This window comes from Euphorbia lathyris, chromosome 6, assembly GCF_963576675.1.
Source record: "Euphorbia lathyris chromosome 6, ddEupLath1.1, whole genome shotgun sequence".
NCBI lineage: Eukaryota > Viridiplantae > Streptophyta > Magnoliopsida > Malpighiales > Euphorbiaceae > Euphorbia > Euphorbia lathyris.
The window spans coordinates 18,296,440-18,321,445 of NC_088915.1; the positions used below are offsets into that span (position 1 = coordinate 18,296,440).

At 33.8% G+C, this 25,006-nt stretch overlaps 3 protein-coding genes across 6 annotated transcripts; all 3 read right to left on the reverse strand.

The window, feature by feature from the left end:
- Positions 1-4,081: 4,081 nt before the first annotated feature.
- LOC136232048 (uncharacterized) lies at positions 4,082-8,391 on the reverse strand. Of its 2 annotated transcripts, XM_066021088.1 has the most exons (4): positions 8,114-8,391; positions 7,842-7,920; positions 5,888-6,620; positions 4,082-4,420 (listed from the first exon to the last, which is right to left on the reverse strand). In XM_066021088.1, exons 3-4 carry the CDS (start codon positions 6,133-6,135, stop codon positions 4,213-4,215), a joined length of 456 nt encoding a protein of 151 aa, XP_065877160.1. In that variant the 5' UTR covers positions 6,136-6,620; positions 7,842-7,920; positions 8,114-8,391; the 3' UTR covers positions 4,082-4,212. The 2 variants fall into 2 exon arrangements, with proteins under 2 accessions (XP_065877160.1, XP_065877159.1); XM_066021087.1 differs by lacking the exon at positions 7,842-7,920 and having other exon boundaries at positions 8,114-8,389.
- A 3,083-nt stretch (positions 8,392-11,474) lies between these two features.
- LOC136232262 (uncharacterized) lies at positions 11,475-13,800 on the reverse strand. The gene is made up of 2 exons (XM_066021321.1): positions 13,525-13,800; positions 11,475-12,095 (listed from the first exon to the last, which is right to left on the reverse strand). Exons 1-2 carry the CDS (start codon positions 13,722-13,724, stop codon positions 11,891-11,893), a joined length of 405 nt encoding a protein of 134 aa, XP_065877393.1. The 5' UTR covers positions 13,725-13,800; the 3' UTR covers positions 11,475-11,890.
- A 1,374-nt stretch (positions 13,801-15,174) lies between these two features.
- Positions 15,175-22,969, reverse strand: LOC136232260 (uncharacterized protein ycf45). 3 transcript variants are annotated; one of them, XR_010690441.1, is made up of 10 exons: positions 22,546-22,968; positions 22,314-22,376; positions 20,439-20,516; positions 19,650-19,870; positions 19,213-19,285; positions 18,819-19,103; positions 18,593-18,736; positions 16,218-17,915; positions 16,041-16,091; positions 15,175-15,540 (listed from the first exon to the last, which is right to left on the reverse strand). XR_010690441.1 is itself a non-coding variant. In XM_066021320.1 (9 exons), exons 1-9 carry the CDS (start codon positions 22,744-22,746, stop codon positions 15,469-15,471), a joined length of 1,188 nt encoding a protein of 395 aa, XP_065877392.1. In that variant the 5' UTR covers positions 22,747-22,965; the 3' UTR covers positions 15,283-15,468. The 3 variants fall into 3 exon arrangements, 1 of the variants encoding a protein (XP_065877392.1); XR_010690440.1 differs by having other exon boundaries at positions 15,186-15,540; positions 16,218-16,584; positions 22,546-22,969; XM_066021320.1 differs by lacking the exon at positions 16,218-17,915 and having other exon boundaries at positions 15,283-15,540; positions 22,546-22,965.
- Between the last annotated feature and the right edge of the window lie 2,037 nt (positions 22,970-25,006).

Consider the following 25,006-nt stretch of genomic DNA (forward strand, 5'->3'; position numbering starts at 1 on the left):
TCAACTTAAAGCCTCTAGATTCTAGAGTTTGTCTCCATAGTTCCAACTTCCTCTCCACTCCTTTCGTCTCATCAACCAACACAATATCATCTGCAAACAGCATGCACCATGGTATACCATCTTGAAGTGAACTTGTTAGTTCATCCATAACGATGGCAAAAAGAAATGGGCTTAGTGCGGGACCTTGATGCACTCCAATCGTAATAGGAAACTCTTCAGTCTTCCCAACACTAGTACGTACACTCGTGCATGCTCCCTCATACATGTCCTTTATGATGTCAATATATTTCCGCGAAATGTCTTTCTTTATCAAGGCCCACCAAAGTACTTCCCTTGGTACCTTATCATATGCTTTCTCCAAGTCAATGAAAACCATATTCAAGTCTTTCTTCTTATTTCGATAGTGCTCCATTAATTGTCTCATTAGATGGATGGCTTCCATAGTTGATCTTCCCGGCATAAAGCCAAACTGGTTTTCCGAGATCTTCACCGTCCTCCTTAGCCTTTGTTCGATCACTCGCTCCCAAAGTTTCATAGTGTGACTCATATATATACAAATGTATAAAATCTTGCCCAACTCCTATGCAAAACACATTGAAATAACAATATTATTCTTATTAATAAATGAAAATTACAAAATCACTTTGGGAGAATAGAGAACCACGAAAAACTGATGAGCATGTACATAACAATTTTCTTAAATAGAAATTGCCCTCTATGAAACAATCGTGTCCGAAGATACAACTCCTCGTTTGCTTGAATTCTACCGTGTGTAGAGAATTATCACCGAATAACAAAGAACTAAAAAATAAGGGGAAGCATGAAAATTTGTAGAGTATTTCTTTGTTTCTACAAGTCAAATTGAAAAGGTAGCCTCGAGAGGGTCCAATTCAATCCAAATTTGTGTCGCTCATGACGTCAGGGTGCCTCCCCAAGTCTATTCAGATTGGATTTGCACCCCTGCGCAGGAGTTGAACCTTATGCTTGGTTGTTACTTAACACCTTAATAAGGTCTTAGTGCATACTCCCCTATTTTTTTCTAGGCCTAATATACAAATAACCCCCTCAACTTGTCCAAATGTTGCAACTGCCTCCTTCAACTTTCAATTGTAACAACTTATTCCTTAAACTTGTCCAATTGTAAAACATAATCCGAAATTGGAAATTTTTTTACCCACTACTTGAAGCAACCGTAAAAACATTTCCCCGGATTCATATCACGCCAAAGATCTGATTATCACACTCCACGAGCGTCGCATCTTTTGTATATAACGTGTTTCTTCAATTGCAGTCCATGTCAGCAATTTGGGGTTATGTTTTACAATTGGACAAGTTTAAGTGGTAAGTTGTTACAAATGAAAGTTCGAAGGAAGGGGGGGGGGGGGGGGGGCAGCTGCAACATTTGGACAAGTTCAAGAGATTATTTGTGTATTAGACCTTTTTTCTATTATATGTAGTTTTAGGTTTTGCATATGTTCATTTTTATATGTCATTTAATATTATTAATGCATTTTTGGCAATAAAGAAATTTTTGTTTAGCTAGAAAATAGAGATTTAGATGAGAAGTATTAACGATAAATTAGTCATTTTAATAGTCTAACCAATAATGTGACTTTGTTAATATGATAATGAATATCCTTATCAATTTAATGTTACAACAATAAATGTCAATAATATCAACATGTCATGTCAGCAAAATCAACACACATGTTATAATAGCAAAATTAACACGTCAAGAAATATCAACATATAACGTCACCAAAAGCTAACTAACACCATTGGTTCAATCTCCTTTTTTGCAACCATATAAACTATATAAACTACATATTAGTATATTAGGGTTAGGCTATGGTTACTTTGTTTTTGACAAAGTAAGTTTTACATCGGATTGCGGCCCTAGATCAAATTCATATATTCCCCTTTAAGCCTATTTCGCAAAAATTAGTCATGGACAACTGAGTGGTGACCTCTGAAGCACGGATACGTGAACTACCTAACGTATCATGTTTCTGATACGTATCCGATACGGAAATGCATAGGATACGTTATGGGGCCGTTTCAGTAATATCAAAAAGTTGGACACACAAATCAGTGAAGGATACGCGTTTTCCAGCCAAAAAAAAAAACCAGTCGATTCTTTTTCCAGAAAAAAACAGAGGCTCAACAGGTTCAACAACAAGATCATCGATCGTTATTTCAAGGTAGTAAAGAGCAGGAATATGCAAAGGATTGTGTTATCTGTATGTGCAGAAAAATTAAAATCACAGGTAACCCAAAAGACATAGATTTTGAGAGATTCACCAATCGTATAAAAAAAACAGAGTGAAACAGAGTATCTGTATTCACTACAGATAACCAAATGACAGGGGGAATCAATGCCAGAAATGAAAGTGTTCTATCTGTAACTGCTGAACTCACTTTAGATGAATCAGAGCTAGAATCCCTCCTTGTTGCTGAAGATAGAAATGAAAATATTGAAGAAATAGGTTTTTAGTGTTAAGGAGAAAAGCTTTTATTATGTTTAGTTAAGAGTTTTATAACTTCGTTTATATGTATTTATTTATTTTGATCTTATTATATGTATTTATTTAGTTATATTATAAAAATTCATATATAAAAATATATTTATAATATTTATAAATGTGTCTCAATATTTTTAATATTTACACCTTTTCCCTATGTTTCCGTGTCCTGTGTTTTATAGAAATGACGTTTCCCATATTCGGATCCGTGTCGGATACCGTATCTGTATCCGTGTCCGGACAACATAGGTGGTGACACGTCTAGCATAACCTTGTTAAAAGGTTCAAAAAGCAAAACCGCGAACCTCCTTCTACTTTAGTAAGATACAGTAGATCCCGCCTCGCAGCGATTGATAGCCAATCTTGCCTCACCAAAACATTGCAATAATCTGTTGAAGCTCATCAAGAACACTGAAACAGCTCATACATGTTTAAACATTGATGTTTTACCCCTAAAGTACACATTTATGGGGTTAATGATTATTAACTGCAGGCAATCCTAACATGATTAATTAGCTTTTCGTTGATATTAACCCGACCGAGATGCTTCCATTAGATACAGAAACTTAATTGCATCGATATGCATACCATTCCGAAACATAAACAAATTGTCCCCTTTACTTTTCCATTTTATTCTTATTAGCGTTTTATGTTCTTTCTAACCTTAATACAATAAGACTCAAAATCCTTCCTCCAAAATCATCGTGTCTTTCTCGTCAATATGTCACCTAGCTTCCGGAATTATCTTTGTTTAATCTATTATTTCTAGTTTGATTTTACATATAGCATACGATACACATTTTCATTCCAAGTAAATATTCACCCTTTTTTAAAGTTTTTATTTTGGATTAAGAGTTCCCTTACTATTGTTTGTTGTGTTTTATTAAATTTTGATTATTATTATTATTTATAATTAACTGGTGTTAAAAAATGTTTTCGAATTATTAAAAAATATAAATTTTAAACGCAAATGAAATAAATAACATCATATTAACCACATTTTATGTACAAATGTGATTTTTCTGATCATCATAGAAAAAAAAAATTGTGGATTTAATGTATTAAAATAAATGATTGGGACTCAATTCACCAAAATTAGGATGATCAAAATCTTATAATACTTCTTGGCTAATTTTAGTTTTAAACTTACATATACATATGTGATTGCCAATTTTTATCAAGTTCATTTTAGTTTTCTAATGTTTCAATTCATGCGTTCCCGCAAACGAGTAAAGATGGATAAAAAAAATTATATTCAAACATCCCCTAATTTCTCAGAGGGCGAGCCTTGGTGCAACGGTAAAACGTTGTTGTCGTGTCGAGTTTTAGGAGCGGCCTCTTGCCAAAAATTTGGCAAGAGAAGGCTTGCCCCCAGTACACCCTTGTGGTGGGACCCCTCCCCGGACCCTCGCTTAGCGGGGACGCGTAATGCACCGGGCCGCCCCCTTTTTATCCCCTAATTTCTCAACATTAGACATCAAGAAGTGCCTGCAGTACATGGATAGGCAGGCTATGAAAATTACACAGTTGATGAAATATTGAAAACCAAATTCAACCAGTTAAAACAAACATACTCAGATAGATACCAAGCAAATTCAGATAAGGTCAGAAGTTAGAGCATTTCATTTCCTATACTACATAATACATAATGACAAGTTTTTAAGCAGATCAGATGTAAGGATTATGCATATCATTCTTCCAAATGATAATGCTTGCTGACAGATTCAAGAACATCCCAAGTAATATTCATTCCTTTAGGGAATACAACCAAATCACCAGCACCAATTTCAAAAGACCCTTCATACCCATCAACATTAACTTTTACTTTGCCCTCCAATAGGTACATTGTCTCTTTCTGTTTGAATGTCCATGGAAATTTGCTTGGTTCACAGCTCCACCTATTCATATTTAACTATTAGCACCAGAATATTGCCCCCCCGATGAACATGACTCCGCGAATAAAGCATAAAACTTCTTAGCAAATGTGATTCACATGCATTTTGTACTGCTAGATAACCCAATGACCCCTTGATGTTGTTTACTAGATTTTATAGGAATACTGGCATTTCTTACCTTGATTATGTAACATCAGAATACTGTGAAAAGATGCAACTTAGCTCAGATCAATGAATCAAGCATAATCAATGACCGAAATAGAGGAAATTAAGCAACCTTCATTTCCTTTTCTGTTTCAAAATTTGTCTAACAGAAAAGACAATCAATCTATGTTTTATTTATAGCAAACATAAACTCATACATCAGAGACAATGAAGAACTAATTAGACAAGACAATCAATCTTACTCGTACAGAATCAAAAGGAACCATATGATTCATGAAGTCTGGTAAACTTTGTTTCTTAAATTTCTATTACAGCAGAGCAGAGACATTCAGTCTAAGCAAAATAATGACGTGCAGGTATGGATAGTTATAACAAAACTAATTGTAACTAAAAAAAACATATCAACACCAGGCTACAAAGTAAAATGAATGATATATGCCCTTGCCCCGAATAAAACTAGGAAACTCTTAGTATGGCAATAATGTTCCTATATCATTTCAATTTCTGAGTCATGTCAAAGAATTAATCAAACCTAAAAACTACACTGCAGATGCAAATTCCCTTTAGATTTGAAGTGTTAACAAGATGTCTGTGAGCCTATGTTGCATGGAAACAAATTACGGAAACAGAATCGGACACAAGGAAAAGTTATTTCTAAAACCTAACCTTCATAAAATAGCATTCAAACGAAAACAGACACGACACAGAATGCAGAAATGCTACTAGACGGTGCATACCAAGAATAGTTTTATATCTCTCACAATCCAATTAATAATCGAACAATTGTTTGGTTTAATATGAACCCTTTTTGCTGAAATTCAACTTGCTAAATTTTGAATGTTGCAGATGTTGTTTGCTGAAATAATGAACTTATATCTCTTCATCGAAAAAGAATAATTTAAAATTTCCAATTTGAAGAAATCTACAACCAGTACCAGATTATTAAATCAATTTCAAAACAAAATGCCTTGAGAATACAGTATATATGCAGACAACACAGCGTAGAAGAACACAATCTACTAATCAATATCAAGAATGTTGACAGACACTGTTCCACTTGAGAAGAGATCTTTCACTTCTTCCATAGCCCTTAATTAAATGCTAACCCTAAACAAGCATAATGCAGAACGAACTTATAATTTTCAAATTTTATAAGCATTTATCACAATCGTTACCGTACAAAAAAAGAGAGGAACAAATCGAAGATAACCTAAAAGAAAAACCGCAGAGAGCTTCAAATAAATTAGTTCAAACTTCAAAGATAGCAGAAATGGAAAAGAATTAGCGGAAAAGTGAAGAACATACTTGGGCCAGGCAGTAATACCAAGGTCATCGAGCTTGGATTGAGGAGGATTTTTCTCAATTTTAACTCCATATACCTCATTCTGAGTGGTAATAGGCATTACGGTGATGGTTTCTTCAGCTTCTTCTGTAGTAGAAGAATTTTCTTTGAGCTTTGAATTTGCAGGAGAACGTGAAGATAAAATTAAAAAGAGCACTGGAAGCAGCAGCGCTAGCAAGAGAAATAATAGATTTGGGGAAGCTTTCGCCATTTTCAAACTCGCATTTTATGTTTGGGAAAGTACATGCATATATAAGCATAAAGAAAATAAAAAAACTGTCCTTTCATGTTTTGGTAAAAACAAGTCTTAAATACATCGTACGGCACCATGGCTTTCACGGGGTGCTTATATTAGATAGATAGATAGATAGATAGATACCAAGCAAATTCAGATAAGGTCAGAAGTTAGAGCATTTCATTTCCTATACTAGTACTAAATAATACATATGACAAGTTTTTAAGCAGATCAGATGTAAGGATTATGCATATCATTCTTCCAAATGATAATGCTTGCTGACAGATTCAAGAACATCCCAAGTTATATTCATTCCTTTAGGGAATACAACCAAATCACCAGCACCAATTTCAAAAGACCCTTCATACCCATCAACATTAACTTTTACTTTGCCCTCCAATAGGTACATTGTCTCTTTCTGTTTGAATGTCCATGGAAATTTGCTTGGCTCACAGCTCCACCTATTCATATTTAACTATTAGAACCAGAATATTTCCCCTAATGAACACGACTCAGCGAATAAAGCAGAAAAATTCTTAACAAATGTGATTCATATGCATTTTGTACTGTTAGATAACTCAATGACCCCTTGATGTTGTTTAAGAAAGTGACCATACTTTATTGATGTTGTTTACTAGATTTTATAGGAATTCTGGCATTTCTTACCTTAATCATGTATCATCAGAATCAAGCATTATCAATGACTGAAATAAAGGAAATTAAGCAACCTTCATTTTCAAAATTTGTCTAACAATTCTCATGATCAGATTCTTGTGTTTTTCCTTCTAGGTTTTATTTATAGCAAACATAAACTCATACATCAGAGACAATGAACTAATCAGACAAGGCAATCAATCTTTACTCGTGCAGAATCAAAAGCAACCATATGATTCATGAAGCCTGGTAAACTTTGTTTCTTAAATTTCTATTATAGCAGAGCAGAGACATTCAGTCTAAGCAAAATAACGACTTGAAGGTATGGATAGTTATAAAATATCAACACCAGGCTACAAAGTAAAATGAATGATACATGCCCTTGCCCCGAATATAACTAGGGAACTCTTAACTTGATTATGACAATAATGTTCCTATATCATATCAATTTCTGAGTCATGTCAAAGAATTAATCAAACATAAAAACTACACTGCAGATGCAAATTCCCTTTAGATTTGAAGTGTTAACAAGATGTCTGTGAGCCTATGTTGCATGGAAACAAACATGGACATGGCACGGACGCAAGAATAAGTTATTTCTAAAAATAACCTTCATAAAATAGCCTTCAAACCAGAACAGACAGACACGCACACAGACAGGAAACACAGATACGCTGCTAAAGAGTGTCCGTGTGTGAGCCAATTTAACATGGGGGAACTCTAGTATTATGTCAAAAGAACCTTGCAAAACTTGGATGGTACATACCAAGAATAGTTTTATATCTCTCACAATCCAATAAACAATCAAACACTTGTTTGATTTAATATGAACCCTTGTTGATGAAATTCAACTTGCTAAATTTTGAATGTTGCAGATATTGTTTGCTAAAATAATGAACTTATTTCTCTTCAAAGAAAAAAATAATAATTTAATATTTCTAGATTATTATACCAATTTCAAAATAAAATGCCCAGAGAATACAGTATATATGCAGACAACACATCGTAGATGAACACAATCTACTAACCAATATGAAGAATGTTGATACTGTTCCACTTGAGAAGAGATCTTTCACTTCTTCCATAGCCATTAATTAAATGCAAACCCTAAACAAGCATAATGTGGAACGAACTTAAGATTTTCAAATTTTATCAGCATTCATCACAATCGCCTACAAAAAAAAGAGGAACAAATCGAAGATAACCTAAAAGAAAAACCGCAGAGAGCTTCAAATAAATTAGTTCAAACTTCGAAGAGAGCAGAAATGGAAAAGAATTAGCGGAAAAGTGAAGAACATACTTGGGCCAGGCAGTAATACCAAGGTCATCGAGCTTGGATTGAGGAGGATTTTTTTCAATTTTAACTCCATATATCTCATTCTCAGTGGTAGGCATTGCGATGATCGTTTCTTCAGTTTCTTCAGTTTCTTCTCTAGTAGGAGAACGTGAAGTTAAAATTAAAAAGAGCAGTGGAAGCAGCAGCGCTAGCAAGAGGAATAAGAGATTTGGGGAAGCTTTCGCCATTTTCAAAATTGCATTTTATGTTTGGGAAAGTACATGCATATAAAGCATAAAAGAAAGAAAAAAAAAAACTGTCCTTTCATGTTTTGTTAAAAACAAGTCTTAATACATCGTACGGCACCATGGCTTTCACGGGGCTTGTATTGTATTTTACCATTGTTTTATATGTTGGCTTGAAATAGTCAGGTTGAATTTTGTTTTAATAAAATCATTTAAGTTTGAGTTTTGTTTTAATTAAGTCACTTTGTCAATTTTAGTGGTTAAAACGCATCGAAATAATGACATGGGTGACACCTCAACATGAGTTAACTCAAATTTCTGACCGAAACGAAATGTGACAGCCAAATGTCGGGTATTTTATGAAAAAAATAGTTTTTTTTCATAAAAATAATCGACAAGTGGCGCATATGTGGATGTCATGTGTCACTTTGGTTAAAAATATGCGTTGACTCATACTGACGTATCACTTATATGTTATCATCCCGATGTCTTTGATCACTGAAATCGTCATATTGATTTAATTAGACAAAACTCAAAGTTGAATGATTTTATTGAGACAAATTAAAGTTGAGTGATCATTTTGAGATAACCATGTAAGTTCGGTGGCCAATGATGCATTTAACCTCTTGATAGGGATACGGATAAAGATTGAGATAGAGATAAGAATGAAAGATTAGGATAAGGATAAAAATAAGATATGAGACTTTATTATTACATGTTTGATATGTAATATAGGAATAGGTATAAAATTATTCATTTTACTATATTATCTCTGTCCAAATTTAAATAGAATGTACATATTATTGTAGTATCAATATGGACTGAAATTAATTAAATTTAATCTATCAACCTAACTTGAGAAAATACTTGGAACACTATATCAAATTTTCAAAATAAAAAAAAATAGAATAACCTGATAAATACTTGGAACATTGTATTCAATTTCAAAATACAAAAAACGGAATAACTTATAAATATTTGGAACACTGTATTAAATTTTAAAAAAATGGAATAACTAATATATTTAAGATGATAGATTAAATTTAATTAATTTTATTCAACATTGATACTACAATAATATATGGACAAACTTAGGTTTTTAAAAGTTTAAATAATAAAATTAACTTGAGAAATATTTGGAACACTACTAAATTTTCAAAACACAATAAATGTAATAAATAATAAAATTTAAGAGACAAATTAAACTTTTCTATCTAAATAAGTTATTCTCATGTGTTATATCACTCATCTCTAGGATAATTGACTTATCTCTCCCTTCTCTCACTCTCCTATTTTCCAAACAAAATGAGATAATTTATCTCATTTTTTATCCCTATCCTACCTCATATATCCTCTCTAACAAACACGTATCTCAATAGCAATTAATCACTCCGTTTCAAAAAAAAAAAAAACGTAAGCTGCATGCGGAAAATGCGTTGCCCCATATAATATTATTACATAATTCACAGAATAAATTAAAGGGTAATTAATTTATTAGTCCCTATATTTTGACAAAACACACTGTTTAGTCCCTGTATTTTCAAAAACACATGGTAAGGTCCCTAACCTTTTTCTCAGTGAACTGTTTAGTCCTTCCGTCTGTTTGTTACATTTTTTACCGTTTATGACTTCGAAAATGACTAAATTACCCTTTACTATTTACCTTCAAACTTCAGAAGAGTAATCCAATTTAGAAGAAGAAGCTATTTGCATGGAGAACAATAAAAAGAACAGACTCAACGCTTACGAATTTGAACGATTAAGAAGAAAATTAAGAACAAGAACACTCAAAGTTGATTTCAGATGCATTAGAGTTTAAAGGAAAGCAAAATAAAGGAAAAGAAGAACACAAATCCAAATTGACTAACAGAATCTTCATGAGAGTCTAACGGCAGGGACTAAACAGTTCACCAAGAAAAACATTAGGGACTAAACAGTTCACCGAGAAAAACGTTAGGGACTTTAGTGTGTGTTTTTGAAAATACAGGGACTAAACAGTGTGTTTTGTCAAAATATAGGGACTAATAAATTAATTACCCTAAATTAAAAAAAAATTCTTACTTGATTAACTCTAAAATTGATCATCTCTAATATTAGAACCGCATACCTCGACCTTGATCGTTTTATTTTTTTTAAGATGCGTGTAATATATTTTTTTGCATTTAACTTACTTTTTTTTTTTTTTTTGCAACTGAGTGATGAATTGATTACATTTTATGCAAGTTTATGGAGCTAACTGTATATTTTATGCAAGTTGTGGGAGCTATCGGTACAATTTGAAAGTTTATAGAGTCAATCAATTTTTTGAACAAATTTTTGGAAAATGATGTATTAAGCCTAAAAACAAAGGCTTCACAAAACATGTCCTTTAAAAATTGAATGTTTAGAAGGAAGCTCTACAAATAATAATTTCGGAAAATAAAAGATTAAGTTTAAGACGGTGTTTGGTTGCTCTTTTTCATACTCATATTTATATTTTTACTTGGTTAGTTATCTCATGTTTGTCGTTTACATCTAAAGTAGCCTTTTACAACAGCAGAAACCATACTTTTTAGAAAAGCAGTTTTTTCCAACAACAAATAACAACAAGCAGTAGGTTAACAAGTCATAAGTCTTATAATTTTAAGAGTTATTTCTTACTTTTAATATATCAAAGTAAAAGATTCTCATTTTTAGCGAAACTAAAATCTCAATCCTTGTTTGACGAAAAAAAATCTATATATTTGTATTTCCATGAAGTTATTTTTCCAACATCTCGTAATCTTTTCCTTGTAAAAGGGTTTTTACTTAAATGTGTATCTCTTTCTTGCTTTTTTATCCTCATAATATTATTATTATTATTATTATTATAGTTTAGTTTAAACATATCACTTTATTACAAATTTAATTTACAGGATTGAACAATTACACACTTTACTTCACAAAATCAATAATAAGCATAAATTTGAACCCATGGACCCCCTCTAGCATTCTTTTCACATCGATCACATGAAAAATTTGGATACAACGTTCATCGACATTTAACTACATTTGAACGACTTTTTATATACCTCTGTTCGGTATACATGATGTTTGTTGTTGCTATTTGCTGTTGGAAAAAACTAGCTTTCATAAAAAGGCAAACAACAATTCTCTAACCAAACACTTAAAACTTTCATTTTTAATATAAAAAGAAGTTCAAAATGGAATAAACAAACACCCCCTTGATGAATCGGGTAAAGAAGGAGATGCAAGTTCCCTATCAAGAATCACACTGCCACTCCTAACCCTTTCCCAGGTGACATTGAAACCAAAAGGCCCATATCAGTTACAGGTTGATCTATCTGCTCCCTGATTTTAGGAGTAACAAGCTGAGAGATACAATCAGGAATGACACTCAATCAAAAACCATCACATTCACATTCACATACATGAATTCCACAACTCATCCATCACTGGAAATTACGTGTTTAATCTAAGTCTAACTCCATCGACTGCACTACGCTACGTATTTATTCATGTCTGAGATAGAGAACACAGAGAGAAGGAGAGTTGAGATAGAGGTTCAAGGAGATGATTACTCGAACTTGTAGTGCTTGTCTACAGCTACAGAAACATCCCAAGTGCAGCTCATTCCATTCGGGAACTCAACCAAGTCACCCGCGCCAAATTCAACTCCTTCATCCGATCCATCGGGGTATACTTTCACCTTACCCTCTAGAAGATAGCATGTTTCTTTTGCAGAATATGTCCATGGAAATTTGCTTGGTTCACAACCCCACCTAGTAAATGTAATTCACAACATCACTCCTTCAGAACATGTGCTGCAAGTTTACATGCTTCTAGATCATTTTTTTTATCTAACTCAATGAAAACGTAAACACAAGTCGTATCTTCACATCATATTCTGAAAATCAAATCCCAATTTCAAACTTTCAAGACAAATTAAACATAATGTAGTAATACCATTCCACATAAAAAGTTTTGAAACATTGAGATACGGAAAAGAACATATAGAAGCTTAGACTTATGCAAGATCCGGGTTCATAAATAAGTGTTCTGATCATGATATGGCTGATAGTAAATATGCACAGATGAGTTTACTAAAGATATGGGGTTTCTTTTCTTCAGCGGGGATCTGGTCATAAACAATGTAATAAAAACACAAGTACTAATACCTCTATTCATCTCCTCTTCATAGTTTCGGGTTAAAAAGATTTAATTTTTTATAAGAATTGCAAATATCTTCAAGAATCTAATAGAACTTTGCATCACAATACAAGAACCTTTCACCCTTGGGATGGAAGGGAGCAAGTAAATCAGGTGAAGTCTATAACACATATGGAAAGACAAAAAGGGTAGCTGGTTTGGACACCATTAGACATGAATATAGTCGTCAATTCGGCCCTTTCAACTCGTCTTCCGGAGCCAATTTACCCGAAAATGAATGTTGGGTATCAATTTCAGCATCACAAGTCTAAATGACATGTATTAGCATAAAACCAGAACCCGAAACATGTCAACAGACCACGAATCATAAGTTGACAGTATCACCTTTGCACTAATTTGACAAAAAATATCATTTATACACATAATTCATTTGAATTTTGGAAGAAATGATACTTTATCGCTTTCTATACATTCTTTTCAACACTATTTGCATTGCATTCAAGTTTCATTCTTGCCAGTCACTCGCTTAGCAGGGATGCTGCATCGGGCGCCCCTTTTTATTAGATTCAATTCAATTGCTAATCTAATGTTTCCTCCACAAACCACTCTCAAGTGAAACCTCACACAATTGAGAGAATTCATTTCTGTAAATTTCATTTTCTTCCAAACAAGAAATTTGAATAAATAGTATTCAATTGAATTAAATTCCACCCAAAATGAGGTTTCCAAACACTCTCTTGGTAAACACTCTCTTGGTGATTGATCTTGCTTTTTGGGCAATATAATCTCAAAATTTCCCCTTGTATGCAAGTAAATCCAACTAATCTTCAATGCAAAAGTCCAACCTAAGGGGTAACATACATAATCGAATATTAATTGAAATTGAAGATTCTCCATTTTTATCGCATATCAAAAATTGCAGAAGCTGTAAAACCTTATGGGCCATAACAAGGAGAAGAATATAATGGAATATTTAGGAAGCAGAAACAGTAATTAAATGGAAAAGGAGAAGTGAGTGAGTGAGTGAGTGAGAGTACATACTTGGGCCAAGAACGAACACCGAGCTCGGTGAGTTTGGACTCAGGAGGGTTCCTAACGATCTTGACTCCAGATTTCTCAATAGTGATTGCCTCTGCCTTGATTGGTGTGGCTGCCATAATCCCTACTCTTGCTCTGCTTTTTAACGACAATGAAGAACAAGTATTCCAATAAAATGAAATGTTTCCATAGACGGCGGCCATTCCTTAATTTTTCTCTCCAATTTTCCTTTTTCGTTTTTTAATATTTTTTTGGCCCGAGTTTATTCATTCTATATAGTATCTATTTGATCAAATAAAACAATAAAATTGAGTATGAACCACACGTATATTATCTCTTATATACCTATATATGGTAACGTTGTTGCCGTGTGACCAGAGGTCACGGGTTCGAGTCTTAGGAGCGGCCTCTTGCCAATTAAATTGGCAAGGGAAGGCTTGCCCCCAATACACCCTTGTGGTGGGACCCCTCCCCGGACCCTCGCTCAGCGGGGACGCGTAATGCGACCGGGCCGCCCTTTTTTTTTTTTATACCTATATATGGTAACGGTACGGTTTCGCTTCGTATTCGGTCTTAATTACACTATTATACAATTACACTATTATACAATGATGCTAAAACATCCAATGTAGATGTAAGCACCGAAGCCGAATACCTTCAACTAAAAATTAAAAAACAACATAAAGAAATCAAAGACCTGCAAAAAGAAAACATAAAATTAGTCATAAATTCGAATACAGAATGGGTCGAAAAATATAAAAAATATAAACACAAATTTAAAAATACTAAAAAAGAATTAAAAGAAACAAAGCTAGACTTAAAACAAACAAAAACAGAGCTAATCCACATTACAGATGAATTAAAAGAATTAAAGGAAGAAGTAAGAGTATCTCTTATATACCTATATATGGTAACGGTACGGTTTCGCTTCGTATTCGGTCTTAATTACACTATTCTAATACTGTATAAAAGAGTTTGGAACGAGAATGAAATTAAAACCAAAATGAGAATACTCCACCATGATATCGGCTACATGTTATCCAATAATTGGTAATTTGTATTTTTACATTTTTTAAAATTAATGAATTCATATTAAAAAATGAAGTAAAAAAAATAAAAATAAAATTCAATATATCATATTTGATGATTTGTACTTGTTGAATTCAAGCAAAACTTACTAAACCATGTGCAACTCCATCAGCATTATATATGTTCATATGGTGAAAGGAAATGGGCATAAAATTTCTTGCAAATGATCTAATGTCTTCACAGATTAATGATAGTATCAAATTAATTTACGTTCATTATTTTATCCAGGTGACACCAATAAATAACAAGTGTAAGGGAAGATAAGGAGGAAAATGATTATTTTGAATGGCAGCAATATATTCCTCTATTAACATAACTGTCCCATAATTTTTAGCCTTTTAAATTGAACAATATTTAGACAAAACTAAAAAAATATTGATACTGTCCGAGTTACTTTTTACGGCAACATTCTCTATCCATCCGCTAGTTAAAATCTCAGACAGGCTTTCCGCTAATCACCCTAGCGAACGTAGGCTTTGACTACTCTAAAAAAAAAAAAAAAAGGGCGGCCCGGTCGCATTACGCTTCCCCGCTGAGCGAGGGTCCGGGGAGGGGTCCCACCACAAGGGTGTATTGGGGGCAAGCCTTCCCTTGCCAATTTAATTGGCAAGAGGCCGCTCCTAAGACTCGAACCCGTGACCTCTGGTCACACGGCAACAACGTTTTACCGTTGCGCCAAGGCTCGCCCTCTAGGCTTTGACTACTCTAAAACTAGAAATTGTTTACATTTAATCATAATCTTGCAAAATGTTCTATAATCTACAATAAAATGATCTTTATTCATCAAAATAAGAGAGAGAGAGAGAGAGAGAGAGAGCATGAGCTATATGATAAATGATAAGTAGGGGATGAATAAAATTAAAAGGCATTTCCATCATATGTCTTCCATCTTTCTATTACAACCTTTGACTCTTTATTCCTGTTCCTCACCTGCAATATACCCCAGTTAGTGTCTATGCACCTTATGACCAAAATTGAATGACTCATAAACAAATCATTAAATTAAATCATTAAACCCTACCATCAATCTAAAGAAAACGTCTAAGAATGTAATGGCAACAGCTAGATACTCGCAAAAATAGTCATAAACTCGGTAAAATAACAATAAATAGATTTAAAAATTATTTTACTAACAAACATAAATTTGAAAATATATTATTATATGCACAGGTTTGGGTAGCAAATATCCTAGGAGCAATACCTATATCCATTCCCGTCATGGGTATACTAAACTGTTTCTGTCCCGATCCTAGTAGACTACGTGTAGGACGGGTGCCCTAACATACATGTCCCACTACCACCCCTAAGAATAACTGTATCTACTTAGACTTGGAACTTCTTATGTCTTTTGGATCAGAAATTGATTCTAAAACTTGTTCTTGCAATTAACTTTGGATGGAAGAAAAAACCAAAGCTATTGAAAGATTTACCTCAACGAATGGCTTCTCTCCACCAAGCAACATATCCACACTCTTCTCAGTCTGCACGTGAGAAGTGATTATAAGAAAATAATAAAAAAATAAGATTGAATGAAGGTGTTGAAATTATCTACATTGTTTACAGCCTCTTATACATTGTGGAGATGATTAAATGTGCATTTGACTCACCATACACAAAAGCCAAAACAGTATTTCAAGAGTAGATTTGAGGCAGTTCAGGAGGTACAAGTCAAAAAAGATTCACAAGTTCTAGTCCATCCATCCGCATATTGCAGCTTATTCTTTGAAAGATGTACCGTACGCATACGTCTATGCCAGGAATGATGATTGTCTCCATAAGAACTGATGAAACTAACACCAAAGCTAAATTTTCATTTCCATGAAGAAAGCAGGACCTTGTTCGAGGAGGGTAGGAGGAGCAGGAGAATTTTGTGAAGCTTGAGCTTGTGATGTTGCCATTTTCAGATGTAACGAATCAGAAGAAAATTTATGGAAAGGAGAAGATTGGAGAAAGATGGAGAACAGAATCACAGAACTGAAATGCAGGAAAAACTATTTTGAAGAAGAAAGAAGAGAATTCTCTGATATCATGATAAAACTCAGATATGGAGAAGAGAAAGAAAGATATTTCTCATCGACCACTGATCGTGAACTTCATATCTAATACAAGAGATGGAGAGCTGAAAATACAGCTCACTAACCTTTGCAAAAACAGAATAAATAACAGTTACGAATCCGTGTAACTAATCCAATAAGAAAAACTTGGATAACAGGTGTAGAGAAACTTATTCTGACTCAACTAGTTGCAGCTTTGATTGTGAAGAACTTTGTTCTGATTTTTGACTAGCTATGACTTCATCAGAAATGTATATCAAATATTATCGTTGTCCCCACAGTTATAACTTGGAGATTTAGGGAAAAAAATGGAGGCTCTCAAAAAAAATGTCAAGTCAACAGTATCAAACAACAACAAATTTGCAAAAACATTCTCACATCATCCTTCAACCTAGTTTTTTCAGTTCCCTCATCAAAGGCCGGGTTATTAGTAAGATGATCATGCTTAGTAACATTGTCAAGGTGTAGTTTAGTTTCATACCACGATTTTGTTTCCTGTAATATTTGTTATTGCATAGATTATAATTTTCTTGTCCAACCTAACTTTGGCTTCATCATTTTTATTAATTTCCCTTAACTTTGCTAAAGTATTTGGCACGCGGCATTTATAAACTTCTTATTATCATACATTGACTTCCCATATTTACAAAATATTTATATAGAAGTGTCCACTTCCTCACAAAATGTTTGGTTTCATGTACTGTATCAGAACCTTGCAATTGCAAGAGTATCTCACCATGAACATGGTTTCATTGAAAATCAATTTGCATTCATCTAACGAGTGCGCAACTAAAGCTAAAACAAATTCCAAATATAGGTAGAGGTCATAGCTTTCTAGATTAATTCACATACTAGATTTCATGTTCCCATGGATCCAATTCAAAGCAACTTCGAACCCCTTTTTGTTCATTAAATTGAAGGACACGGTAATATGGGTCTGTGTAGTGCATGCTTCAAGCCCGGTGGCCATTCGCTTGCGAGAGTGTGTCAGATATTAATATGAATTGGGCCTTTAACTATCACCTTAAACTTTTTGTTCAATTGGTTCCATGACACACCCAATATAATTTAATTCAACCAAACTTTTTGGAGATTAGGTAATAACCTTATTTGCATATCAGAAAAGAATTTCACCAAAATGCAAAACAACAAATTCCACCAAAATCTAGAATATCATAAGCAATCTTACCTATGGAAATGAAAATAGTAAAGGTGAACAAAGCCTTCCCTCTAAGATAAGCTTCTCCACAACTAGCACCAGCAATAAACATAATGAACATTTACTACATCATTCTTCCTCTTGATCAGTCACATGTTGCTGATCTCCAATTGGTTAACTACCCTTTGTTAGAATCAAATGTTAATCAACAACCTATCACGTTTTAGAATTATTTCCATTTTCAAAATGGCTAGGAACTAAACAATGTCTTATAGATGGTTCCACTTGTCCTACGACAACAACAAATGTTCACATCTTATATCCACTTTCAATACCAACCAACCAATGCAGAAACCTTGTGTTCTCACTCCCAAAATATTTCTGTTCAATCAAAGATGTGTATATGTAAAGTATAATTTATATAGAGAGACAATACTAAATTGCTAAATAACCTCACCAGAATATAATTATACATGCTAACCCATCCCACTAAACTATATAATAAACAAGGAAATACCATGTTTAGGACCTTTTCTTCAAGACAAGATTTATTCGAAATTAGGACTCGGACAACATCTACTAGAAAGAATATAAACTATATACACCACCAACATTTCTACTAAAAGGTCATCACTAAGTGCCTTATTGATCATTTCCAGATAAGGAAATCTTACTTTGCACTTTCACTAAGAAAACAATTGAAAGGTAAACTGTTTAAACGAGACATATCACTTAGCGATAATGATAAGAAAAGGTTTGAAAGTTATACCCGATGAATAACCCAATGATGCCTCTCTCTCATCTCAATCAAGAAATAAAATGTTGGAGGACCTTTTCTTTCAAGAATGCTTTTCTGACTTCTTCTAGCTCGGGCTTCCTGATCACCAATGGTAACAGTCTCTACTCCCCCGATCTGAAACAAATAAAAACCTTTCCTAGGATTACAGAATTACATCTCAAGATCATAAATAATCATAAGGTTGAACAGGACAAACCAGGTTAGAGAGAGTTGGATTCTTTATTATATTTTCAAGACGCTCTCCATGAGCTGTACCAATAAGCATAATTCCTCTCTCAGCAATTGAACGACAGGCAAGAGCTTCAGCTTCTGTGCCTATCTCATCAACTATGATTACTTGGGGCATGTGATTTTCTACTGCCTCAATCATGACCTTGTGCTGCAGGGATGGTTCTGGAACCTGCATTCTTCTTGCACCACCTACTGCTGCATGTGGAACATTTCCATCCCCTCCAATTTCATTGCTTGTATCAACAATCACCTATTATAGTCAAGTAACTATAAAGAAGTAAGAATGCAGCTAGAATAATTTGAGAGAGAGAGAGAGAGATAATGGTAAATGATACTATAAAACTCAACAGTCAACATACCACTCTTTTATCAAATTCATCTGACAATACACGAGCAATCTCTCGCATAACCGTAGTCTTGCCAACCCCAGGCCTTTAATAGTTAACAGAAATCACAAGGATGTAATTTGTCAGAGGTTGAAAGAGCACAAACATGACAAATATTTGAAATTTAGAAACTGCAGAGGATAATATATACAATGACAGGAATATTGTCCATACAGTTCTTGAGATAGGTATTGAAATAAAACATGTTAAACCATATAGATATTAGCAAATGTATATGACAGAAAAACAAAATCATAGAAAAATATAGTTATGCTCATTTCTGAGCTGTTTAGAACATGATGAGGCTATCACAATGCAATTCCGTATGCTACAGATACTCCACCAGAAACATTGATAGGCATATAAGCAGTTTCTGATTAATAATTACCCACTTCTATGAGGAACTATACCTTCCAACAAACAAGATGCTCTTCCCATAATGAAGAAGATCATGAACCATGTCAACATGACCACTGACAGCCCTACCAACTCGGCAAGTCAAACCAACTACCACGCCTTTCCTACTCCGAATTGCAGATATTCTGTGCAAAGTTCCTTCAATGCCAGCCCTATTATCACCTCCGAATTCTCCAACAGCATTTTGAGCATACTCTAATTCTTCGATTGATACCTAACTAATAATTACCATGAATCATTGATAAAAATCCATTGAAGAATTGCTCAACCACTTAACTAGCATATTGTAGTTCTCTGATTCTTAGCAAATACGCCATGTTTGATTATTGGTGATTGTCAGTGATAATAATAAAAGCTATCAGCTTAAGCTTTTGGATCAAAGGCTTCCTTGACACAGTATTGGAGCCTTTTAGACCAAGTGGTCGACGTTTCAAATCTGGCGACTTCATTCGTTAATCGAATTTCAACCACTAGTAAAATGGGCATGTGTTGTACAAGCTTCAAGCCCAATGGGCGTTGGCGTTTGGGTTCGGGGAATGGGGGTGTTAGAGATAATGCTAAAAGTTATTCTTGGACTTTATCCATCAGCTTAAACTTTTAGGCCAATTGGTTTCTTGACAGTGATAAAAAAAAATGGCTAGTTTCAATTGTTGCATGTCAGAATGATCAACTAGCAGGTGTAGAAGTTATAGGAATTGCATTAAAGAGGAGAGGTACAGAAAGCAAATTGAGGTTTATTTATGCCTAGAAAAAGTAAGATGTAAGGATTGAAAGCAATTTACCTCAGTACTCCTTAAGTACTGGCCACCAATATCACCTAGATAGCGTGCCTCTGGCAAGCGACCTAAATCCAATATAACCTTCAAGAAAACATTTATCAATGCTCATTAAAATCACAAAATAGAAATGGTATAAAATATCAATGAATCTATTAATGATGTTAGGAGTCTCACATTCAACGGTCAGGTACTTTTCTCCAAATAATAGGCAAAATATACAACAGACTCAGAGTGCAGCTAATTTGGTGCATCTAATTAATTGGGTCATATGTATTTAGTCCATATGCAAGTGTTCAGCAAAACAACTTGTTTAGTAGTTAATGTAGGTTTTACCTTTTATTTGAGCCAAAAGAAGGATACTTAATCAAATGAAATTTTGGACACATTTATCAGACTTTTCAGACTAGTATTTTCCTTTCGCTCTTTTATAAACTCAAGTTTTCTTTGTTTTTCATATAGTCATGATGTAAAAGACAAACAAGTTAGCTTGAACAAGAGAAATAATCTGCATTGCTTGCTAATTGAACTCTAATTTTCTTAAATGCATATCTACATTTTTTTAATACAGTGACCAACTCTATTATCAACACCATCTTATTTAAAGAGAACAAAAATATGGTCACTTTATTAAATAGGTAAGTAAATTTGTGCTTAAGCAATTGGAGTGGTAATACCTAGAACCGTTTACACTTGTTGCAACTACAGCTGAACAAAGACATATAAATGTCTTTTCCTAAGGTTATTCACACTAACACTAAGAGTTAGCAATGAAAACTATGTTAACCAAAGAAAGTTTGATTATAGCATATTCATATATTTTCCCGTATAAACTGACAATATTGCAAAGATATAGTACCTAAACGAAATTGAGTGCATGATATGGAAGGCATGACTTAAGAAAAAAAGCTAAGAAGATTCTTGATCCAAAGATCTACATTCATGGGATGGAAGAAATTTTCTATATAGCTCAACGAACTCATCTTAAGATAGTTTTGAAGTGTTTTGTGATAGATAATTTTCTTTAGAAGGAAAAAATATAAAAGAACCTTCTAAGTATTTCATTTGCCACTCACTTCGACCTTTCGGTTATTTTATTTATATATATATATATATATATATATAATCATATTGCTTATCTGAGCAAAGATAACCAACTATAGGAAATTGGATTTTGAGGTAATACCTAGTATTTTTATTCCATATTAGGTGTTCAGCAAGAACAGAAAAAAGTTTGCCTGGTTATCTTAGGTAAAAGGGGAACCTAGACTTACGAGGCATTTCTTTTCTTTTTTTTTTTTCTTTTTCTTGTTTTGGGGGTGGTTTTGCATCAGATATCTGGTGAAACGCTAATTTCAAGCTTAAAATAGCATTATTCACCACAATAGTAAAATATATGGCAGTTAATTAGATTATGAGGAAAGCTTTCTTTATTGAGATTAATGGTAAAAAAAGATCAGTAAAAGTTAACAAGAAGTGACCATTGTTCATTATGATTGTTTCAAACAAAGTTATGTATAAAATTGATTATAGTCTCAAAGCTTACATAGTCTCATAACAGGATCAAAACATTGATTTCATGTACTATCTGATTGTAAAGATAAAGCCTCTGCAATTTAACAGTTGAAATGGTTCCAAAGCCTTAACATAAATTTGCACTTTTCATGCTAATTACCACTACAACTTTCTGAGCTACAATTAAAGATATGCAAAGCTACATCACATAAAAGTAACTAGAAATCATCTGTTTATTGATGTTTAATTGGTCAATGAACTAAGTGTGAAGAATTGGAATCTGAATTTAATCTAAGCGTATATATCCGAATAGAAGGAAAAAACACACAAAAGCAAATTGCTATAACTGGAATTTAGAATACTGACCTCTAAGAGTCGAGCTCTTTTAGGATCATTCAGAAGAATGTGATGCAAATCCGAGGGAAGAATCTGTCAAAACGAAGAATTTATTTCAAGAAGCAACTCATCGAACTCTTTAGCACAATTGAAATGATGAAATTATAGTAACCACAAACATGCATACAACATATACCAAAAATCTATCCGGAATGAAAAGAAAATGAAAGCAAAAGCGGACTCAAGTAAGGCATTGACATACACCGAGAAAAGATTGGAGATCGTCCTGCACAGAGACATGCGTAGCATCCAACGACGAAAGGACATAGTTGAAGCGAGATCGATTTTGGTTATGGAGATTAGATTTGGGGTTATAAGATACGAAGGTGAAGCCAAACGATTTGGTGGGGGAAATTGAGGAAAGTAAGGGCTTAATTGCTGCTGCTGCATTTGCTGTATTCATCCCTAGCACCAGGCCTCCCACAGTACCTGCTCTGCTCTATGGATATAATAGAACTTAGTCCAAAAATATCATTTGGCTCCTTAGCTTTGAAAACAACCAAATGACTTCTAAACTTGTTTAATCCTTTAAATTTCTTGGAAGTGAAATTAATAACCAATCTCAAATTTCAATAATGAGACAAGTGTTGTAAAATAGTGCTAACACGCCGGTCGTTCAGTGAACTTGTTAGAAAAAAAAATTTACTTCCGCGAGTGAAACAAGTTCCCTAATAATTAAATACAAAATGCCTAATATTGCATTTAGTGGTTTGGGTTTTAGAAACACGCATCCTAACAGGGCAAAGTAACATGACAAGTGGTGGTATGCATGTAAAAACGATGCCACGTAATTTAAATAGTATTTTTTTAATAAATTAAACTGTAATCAAATCAAATCAATAAAAAGCCTAACTCTCTCAATCTTTTATCCACTCAAGCTCTCAATTTTTGAACGCTAACTCTCAACTCTCAATCCATATCTTTCAAACCCTAAACTTTGAAAATAAAGCATTCTTAAACGGTAAGTGAATCGATAATGGAGAGAATGTAAAGAGAACATCTAATTTCAGAATAGAATGAGGAGAATGTAAGGAGAACATTCGTTTTCGAAAACTTATGGCAATGGCTTGAAGTTAGTTCGTTTTCTCTCTAATTTTCTACTTAAATTGTGTTCTTTTGATGAGTATGTTTAAATTATTTAAGTTTCAAGACTATGTCGGTTATAACGACTGAAAGTAACGGTAAATTTGTTATTAATCAAATATATATATATATATATATATATATATATATATATATATATATATATATATATATATATATATATAAGTCTAAACTATGTGATTGAATAAATTGTCCTCTATGCGGGCCTTAGCAAAAAAAGAATTAGGTTATTTCAGTATATATATATATATTATATTTTTCTCTACTGAAAAACTATAACATATATGAGGGGTTTAGCATGTCTCCTTGAAGATGTGTACATATATTTCCTTCTAGAGGGGTTCCAAGTACCAACCTAAGATACACATTTTCTTTCGCTTCACTAATATTTCTTCATTTAGAAAATGATTAAAAGTTAATTTTGTTGGTCCCGTGTAACGTGACAATGTTAGTTCCAAGAGGGGGTTAGGAACTATTTCAAAAATTTCACGTTAAGGCTGACTTATATTTTTACTAAGACTTTTTCTAAGTCTTTTAGCACCGTGATGCTGAGTAAGATCAGAGGCAAGCTTAGTCAACTGCTGATTAAAAGCTGCTTCTATCGTGAGTCAGGAGATAGCACTTAAGTCTATTCCTGAACTCAGCTCTCAGATCACTCAACTCAGCTTGTGTTCGTTTTAGTATTTCACTAGGCAATAACACAGCAAGCAATATAAAGGAGTAAAGGGTTGGAAAGATATTACTCAGCAGACTTATCCTGGTTCGGCCTCCTTGCCTACGTCTAGTCCCTGGAATCCTTCCGAGCTTTTTGAATCCACTACTGAGCTTTTTAAGGTAGAGCACAAACCTTTTACAATAGCTACTAAGTATACAAGAGTACCTTTCTCTATTCTTCTACTCAATACTATATCTACTGCCGAGTGCTATAACCGAGCAACTCAGCTTCTCCTTTCTAATCTGTAGAAATGATAAAGTGTTTGTTCTAACAGATTGAAGAACACTTTAGATGAATAAATCACTCTAGACTTTTACACAAAAATAAGAATTGGTGTAAGAATTGTTTTACTTCTCAAGACAGAAACTTCAAGTTGCTATTTGGTCAGCGTTTCGACTTGGTGAAGATCTGCATCGAATGAAGCATTTGGGAGGCCTATTTATAGTGACAGTTGAGACCTCAGTCATTTCGAATTTCGAAATAACCGTTGGAAGGAAACGGTTTCCTGTCGCTTTCGCTCGGTCAGTGCTCAGCGTCTTCGGCTAATAAGAACGTTACATCTTCTGTCTTCGTCAGGGATCAGTTGCTTTTGCTTAGGCTCGTCAAAGTGTCTCCACATTTATGGAAAAGTCTTCCAGACAGCTTTCTGATTCGTCTGAATATTTCCTTAAGTGGAAAGACTTTGTCTCCAAATTGTTCAGGCCACCTGCTGACTTGACTTCCTTGTCTGCTTGACTCAGTAGCTTCGGCATGAAGCAATTGAGAATTTCCTTCTCAATTCTTCCTTCTGTTGGGCTGAGCTTTGTTCTGCTGGGCCGCAAGGCTTGTGAATGTTGACTGGGCT

Excerpts from the sequence above, each read along its gene's own strand:
- LOC136232048 (XM_066021088.1), bottom strand. The coding sequence starts at position 6,135 with ATGGCGAAAGCTTCCCCAAATCTATTATTTCTCTTGCTAGCGCTGCTG. Across the intron at positions 4,421-5,887 it reads GGTATTACTGCCTGGCCCAA|GTGGAGCTGTGAACCAAGCA; the intron begins GTATGTTCTTCA and ends AAATATGAATAG.
- LOC136232262 (XM_066021321.1), bottom strand. The coding sequence starts at position 13,724 with ATGGCCGCCGTCTATGGAAACATTTCATTTTATTGGAATACTTGTTCT. Across the intron at positions 12,096-13,524 it reads GGTGTTCGTTCTTGGCCCAA|GTGGGGTTGTGAACCAAGCA; the intron begins GTATGTACTCTC and ends TACATTTACTAG.
- LOC136232260 (XM_066021320.1), bottom strand. The coding sequence starts at position 22,746 with ATGAATACAGCAAATGCAGCAGCAGCAATTAAGCCCTTACTTTCCTCA. Across the intron at positions 16,092-18,592 it reads ATCATTGGGTTATTCATCGG|ACTGAGAAGAGTGTGGATAT; the intron begins GTATAACTTTCA and ends TCTCACGTGCAG. Across the intron at positions 15,541-16,040 it reads GAGAGAAGCCATTCGTTGAG|GTGAGGAACAGGAATAAAGA; the intron begins GTAAATCTTTCA and ends GGTATATTGCAG.